The sequence below is a fragment of the Berghia stephanieae genome, chromosome 4 (assembly GCF_034508935.2).
Source record: "Berghia stephanieae isolate SIO BIC M18660-M18661 chromosome 4, UCSD_Bste_1.3, whole genome shotgun sequence".
NCBI lineage: Eukaryota > Metazoa > Mollusca > Gastropoda > Nudibranchia > Aeolidiidae > Berghia > Berghia stephanieae.
The window spans coordinates 87017753-87023987 of record NC_088363.1 but is presented as its reverse complement, the minus strand read 5'-3'; the positions used below and the strand labels follow the sequence as shown (position 1 = coordinate 87023987).

General features: G+C 41.4%; 1 protein-coding gene across 1 annotated transcript in view; it reads right to left on the bottom strand.

Moving 5' to 3' along the window:
* The window catches only part of LOC144971878 (uncharacterized), a 9557-nt gene extending 5606 nt beyond the window's left edge, over positions 1 to 3951 (bottom strand). Inside the window, exon 1 of the mRNA XM_078912953.1 lies at positions 1 to 3951. This exon is cut by the window's left edge and continues 87 nt beyond it. Within this exon, the coding sequence (XP_078769079.1) occupies positions 1 to 3951 (3951 nt within the window).
* Positions 3952 to 6235: the final 2284 nt, after the last annotated feature.

Below are 6235 nucleotides of genomic sequence, written 5' to 3'. Positions count from 1 at the left end.
AAGTGGGGCATGATCAGTTTCAATTATAAATTCTTTACCAATGAAATACACATTTAGTGTTTTCACAGCCCAAACTACGGCCAGACATTCCTTCTCAACAACAGAGTACCTCTGCTCCCGCGGTAACAATTTCCTGCTTAAATAGGTAACTGGATATTTGACTCCATCATGCTCCTGAGATAGCACAGCACCTAATCCTGTGTCGCTGGCGTCCGTAGATAAAATAAACGGCTTATCATAATCTGGAAGGCGCAACACGGGATCCGATGTAAGCATATTTTTCAGCGTTTGGAAGGCTCTCTTCTGTGGTTCGTCCCAAATCACTCTGTTGGGCATGCCTTTCTTTGTCGCGTCTGTCAGGGGAGCTGCCACTGCTGAGAAGTTTGGCACATAACGTCGGTAGAATGATGCCAGCCCAAGAAAACTTCTCATTTGTTTCTTGTTCGAGGGTAAGTTTGCCTCTTGGATCGATTTGACCTTGTCCATGGTTGGCCTTAAATTCCCTCCACCAATAGAATGGCCTAAAAACTCCACCTCCGGGAAACCAAGCAGGCACTTTGACGGTTTCGCCGTCAAGCCGCAATCACGCAACCTTTGAAGAACTGTCCTTAACGTTTTTAAATGTTCATCCCATGTTGCAGTGTGAATGAGAATATCGTCGATGTAGTTTTTCACGTTGGGAAGTCCACCAACGACTTTTCTCATCATCCGCGAGAACGCGGAGGGCGCCCCTTGAAGTCCGAAGGGCATTACAGTAAACTGCATCAGTCCTAACTCTGTTGCAAATGCCGTTTTCTCCTTGGTCCTGTCTGACAATGGAATTTGCCAGAATCCACGGGATAAATCAATCTTTGAGACAAAGTGACATGATGTCCCAATTTCTTGAAACAGATCATCAAGTCTAGGCATTGGTTCCGCATCGAACACCGTAATGTTGTTAAGGGATCTGAAGTCCACACAATAACGAATGGTTCCGTCCTTCTTCTTGACAACGACAGATGGCGAACAATACGGACTATCCGATGGCTCGATTATCCCGGCGCGAAGCATGGCCTTCACTTCTTCTTTTAATGTGGTTTTTAATGCTTGAGGCACGGGATATGGTTTCTTTCTGACTGGACAATCCGACGTCAAACGGATGTCGTAGATGTAATTATTCGTGCGTCCTGGCACATCGGTCAATACGTCATCAAAATCCTGGAGCATGCCCTGCAATTGACCTATCTGCTGAGGACTCATTCCTTCATGCAGGATGACATCGTCTTTGGTCTCAGTCTGTTTCAGAGCAGGCAATTCCATCCGAGGAAGAACCTTTTCTCCATCACCATCGTTATCTTCGATAACCGCTGCCACGGCACATTGAAGAACACCGACTTCATTCTCCTTCTCCACGTCTCTCACGTAGTACCTTTTCAGCAAATTGACGTGGTATGTCCTTCTGGTGTTGTCTATATTAATGACGTAATTATTCGGACCCGTGACATATTTCACTTCAAAAGGACCCTGCCACTTCAATTCCAGTTTGTTATGTTTCGTGGGCAGTAAGAGCAATACTTTATCTCCCTTTTCAAATGACCTTACTTTGGCCTTTTTGTCAAAATGTGCCTTGTAACGCGAGGATGAATACTGCAGGTTATCGTGTGCTGCCTTCACAGTATTCTCTATCTTTTCCCTTAAATCGACTACGTATTGATACGTCGTTTTCACATCCGGGTCTTCTATGTCTTCGGTCCATAGTTCCCGTAATATTTTCATCGGTCCTCTCACAGGCCTTCCAAATAAGAGCTCAAACGGAGAGAAACCAAGAGATTCCTGAGGAGCCTCCCTGTATGAAAATAATGCAGCATTGATGTATCTGTCCCAGTCTGAGGGTCGCTCTGCAGCCAACCTCTTGAGCATTCCTTTTAAAGTTCCATTAAATCTCTCTACAAGCCCATTGGCTTGTGGGTGATAAGGACTAGTAGTGATTTGTTTTACGGAGAGCAGTCTGCATACTTCCTTCATCAGGTCTGATGTGAATTGCGTCCCCCTGTCGCTTAGCATCTCCTTAGGTATTCCCGTGCGGCTAAAGATGTCAACCAATCCTTCTGCTACTCTTTCTGTTTCCATACTCTTCAGAGCAATGGCCTCTGGATACCTCGTACAGTAATCCACCACAGTGAGTATATATCGGTTTCCTCTATCTGATGCCGGCATGATGGGGCCAATTAGATCCACTGCTACCCGACTGAAGGGTTCATCGATGAGCGGAACTTTAGTAAGAGGGACCTTAGGGGTGATTCCTCTCGGAGCTGACCTTTGACACTGGTCGCAAGACTGACAAAATCTCATGACATCCTCCCAAATATTTGGCCAGTAAAAATTACTCAGTATTCGATCTGTCGTTTTCTTTGCCGCGAGATGTCCAGAGAGTACACTTTCATGGGCCAACCGCATGACTGAATTACGCAGGCATTTTGGTACGACAACTTGCTTTACCAAATCCCCGTGCTCAACCCTTGGAGATTGAAAATAGCGGATCAGCAAACCTCTGTCATAGGCATACCAACTGGTATTACTCTTGCCTGTGTTTCTTACCTCTCCTCTGGTAGCAGCATCCCTCGCAGCTTTTAGTGTGATGTCATGCTTTTGTTTCTCCTTTAGTTCGTCGACGCTTACACCTGTCTCTATAGATGGAGCTGTGACCAAGTCTTTGATCTTGCGTTCACGTTGCCCTCGTGTTTGTACGGCGCTCAGTTCATCTCCATGACCCAATTCCTGCTCGTCAGTAACTGTTTTTACATGCATTTTTGGGCTTTTGGCACCTTCAATATTCCCAAGTATAACGTCATGCAATGGGGATTCTAACTCGACGACTGACAATCTCCCGGTAAAATAGGGGCATTCCAAATAAGCTTCACAGTGTGGTGCGGAAATAGCCTCTCCGTTAGCCAAGTAGATCAGGACCTTTTTATTCCAGTCATCCTTACTCTTGTTTATCAGTCCTTTTCTGACGATGACACAACTACTGCCGCTATCACGTAACACATTCACCTTTTTCCCATTCAACCATCCGACGGCCACCGGCATTACAGGTGCGACTGGCACATGTCCTGAGCACGCTGCAGAAATCATTGGCATCTCACATCCGCACTTTAATTCCACCTTGTCATGTCTCAAACATTTCTGTGGTTCATGATCTTCTGTGATCGCGGAGACTTGTTCTATACCGGTAGGTGCCTTCCTGTCTTCGTGCCTCTTCTTCTCACGGCAATCTTTTATTAAGTGTCCTTTTCGCCGACAGTAATAACAAAAGGGACTCTCGACCACAGCAGCAGCTTGCTTCTTTTGTCGACAATCTCGTGCCATATGTCCTGGCCGTTTACAGTTGTGGCAAACCATTTGGCTAGCGAAGCGGGTAGTGTCCTTCATTACGTTGTTTCGACTACTTTCATTGACGTTCTTTGATTTTTCTTGAGCCACTCCACTTTTGGAAAATGTTCCTGCGACACCGTGCGCTTCAATGTACTTTTCTCCTAAATCTATTACTTCCCTTGCTGTCTTCGGTTGTCTTTCTTTTATGAAAATCGTCAAATCCCGACCGCAGACACTGACAAGCTGTTCCTTCAATATCATATCCAGAATGTCAGCAACTGAGTCCTTCCTTTTCCCCGACAACTCAATCCATTTTTCCATATAACTCTCCAATCTAGTCGCAAACTGGCTAAAACGCTCCCCTTGTTCCGGTCTACTCTTCCTAAATTTTTCATTGAATCCATCATCCGTTAGATTATAACGTCTCAATAAAGCCGCTTTTACTACCCCATAATCGATGGCATCTTCATCACTCAGTCGAGTGTAGACGTCCAGTGCTTTCCCTTTGAGAAGTGCAGACAACTGGATTGCCCAATCCCTGCATTCCCAGCCGTTGACTTTAGCGTATCTCTCGAAACGGAGCAGATAGCTGTCCATATGATCCTTGTTTTCGTCAAAACATGGAAGTCGAGGACTCTTAACAGTAGGAGCATGAGTAAATGATCGAATGTCACTTGTCATACTGTCGTTGTTGGAGGAAGCCTGACACTCCGACTTTAACCTAAGCAGTTCAAGCTCTTTCTCCATCAGAGCTTCTTGTCTTTGAGCTCGTGCTCTGCTTATCTCCTCCTCTTCTTTGGCACGTTCTCTCTCCTTCTCTTTTCTCTCTTCATCTTCTTGTAACTGGGCTGTCACCCAAGCACGGAGATCTTCACCCCTTAACTCCAATTTTTCTCCAAGTTTAATTAATCTTTCCACATCCATCTCTAGGACAATTAATCAAACCAATTCAAATTCAAATAAACAAACTTCAATATGTTTATCAACACTGTTGCCGTAATTGTTACTTTCACGTAGAATAAAGTGGTACTACAAGTAACCTTATAACGATACGCGTCAATATAAATCCCTACACGGAATCAAAACAGGCAACTAATACCGATCCCTACATGGAACCCAACATTGATCTATATAGACTCAGATAATACATAGAATCAAACTACTGATTTATTACAGGTCCTCACACGGAACCAACCAAATCTTCACCCAGATTCAATTACAGAATCAACAAAATATCTTCACCCAGATTCTTACACAGAATCAAAACCTTGACTTACTATATGTGCATAGAAAGTCAGAACAAATGATTTAATACAGATCCTCACACGGGACCAACACAATATTCTCCCAGATTCCTACACGGAATCAAATTACCCCAACAACCACCTTCGTTCCTTACAAAAGGGAGAGGGGGGACAATGGAGGCTTTACAGCGCGAGTACCGCTTTCGCGCTAAGTCAGTGATCCGTATCACTATGACAGATGACTGACAACGTATAACCGAACAAGTGAAAATTACCAGAATAACTTGCATTACACCTTGCGTATAATGACAGTCTTATAACCATTAAATGGATACCAATTTGCTTTAAGCTCAAAGATAGTATCTATCTCAAGTTTGAAACAACTCCCTAACCTGTCTCAACAATTGTTTGGTCGCGATGTCTCTTGAATGCACAACAATAAGAATCCCACTTCTGACACCAAATTATGTCACAAAGTGCGCACGTAAACCGTATGCTTATGTAGCGCAGTTTGCAACCTTGTTTATGTGTGCTATATTCAAGCTACGACACCGATCAATAACCAAACACAATACGTTGATAAAGGTTTTGAAGCTAAATGAAGATATATTTTATTACAATATAACAAAGATATTATGAGATATGAAGATGAAATGATAGATGTAGTAAGTATGAAATCAAATGGATGGATGACAAATTGATGGAGATGGTGTGATGATGAATATGATATGAAAGCGATATGAAAATATATAATTAAATCAATTAATTATCAATACTTTACCAAACCGCTACCACATCAGACAATCTCACAGATAGGTTGCAACCATCACAGTCATACAGGCAACTAATAATTAACTAACTGACTAAACACAATCCAGACGTGTAGAAGAAAGCCAAAAGAGTGTCCTTGATATTCAACAAAAACTGTAAGGTTGTTCTAATATTGTTAATTTGTCTCTTCTTGAAATTGTTCTGATTTCACAGTATTCATAAACAGATCAATTGTTTCTCAATGTTCTGATATTAAAATAAGCAAATGGTTCTTCACAGGTAACTTATAAAACAGGCAAATGTTCAGTTTCTATTAGTGTCAAGCTAATAGCGTATAGCCTAAAGTTGGCTTGTTAAAGCCCAGCCTCCAACGGCTCATTCACTTTAAAGAAAGAAAATGATTTTGTTATAATATGATAATCATACGAATATAACTCTATCTATATTCGAACTCACTCAATATGTTTACTTTAAATGAGTAAATATTATTTTACTTTAACAAATCAATTTATTAATGTTGATTAATATTGCTTTACTTTGTAGATATGAAATAATAATGCTTTATAGCAAGAAAAGCTTATTTTCTTTACAACAAGAATATATTATACAATTAATTTCATTATCTGATTAATTAATTGAGAATCAAAATTTAAAGTGATATTATGATATTGATATCAAAACACAATCATAATTGTAATCACAACATATTATTCAAAATCTCACCAGAGCCGAACAGATTATTGAAATCACAAATTAAGTCTACACAAGACTTTAATCAAACTCTACACAAGAGTTATAACACAACTTGATTCAGCTCAAACTTTGAGCACCACAAAGTCTACACAAGACTTAAATCACACTCTACA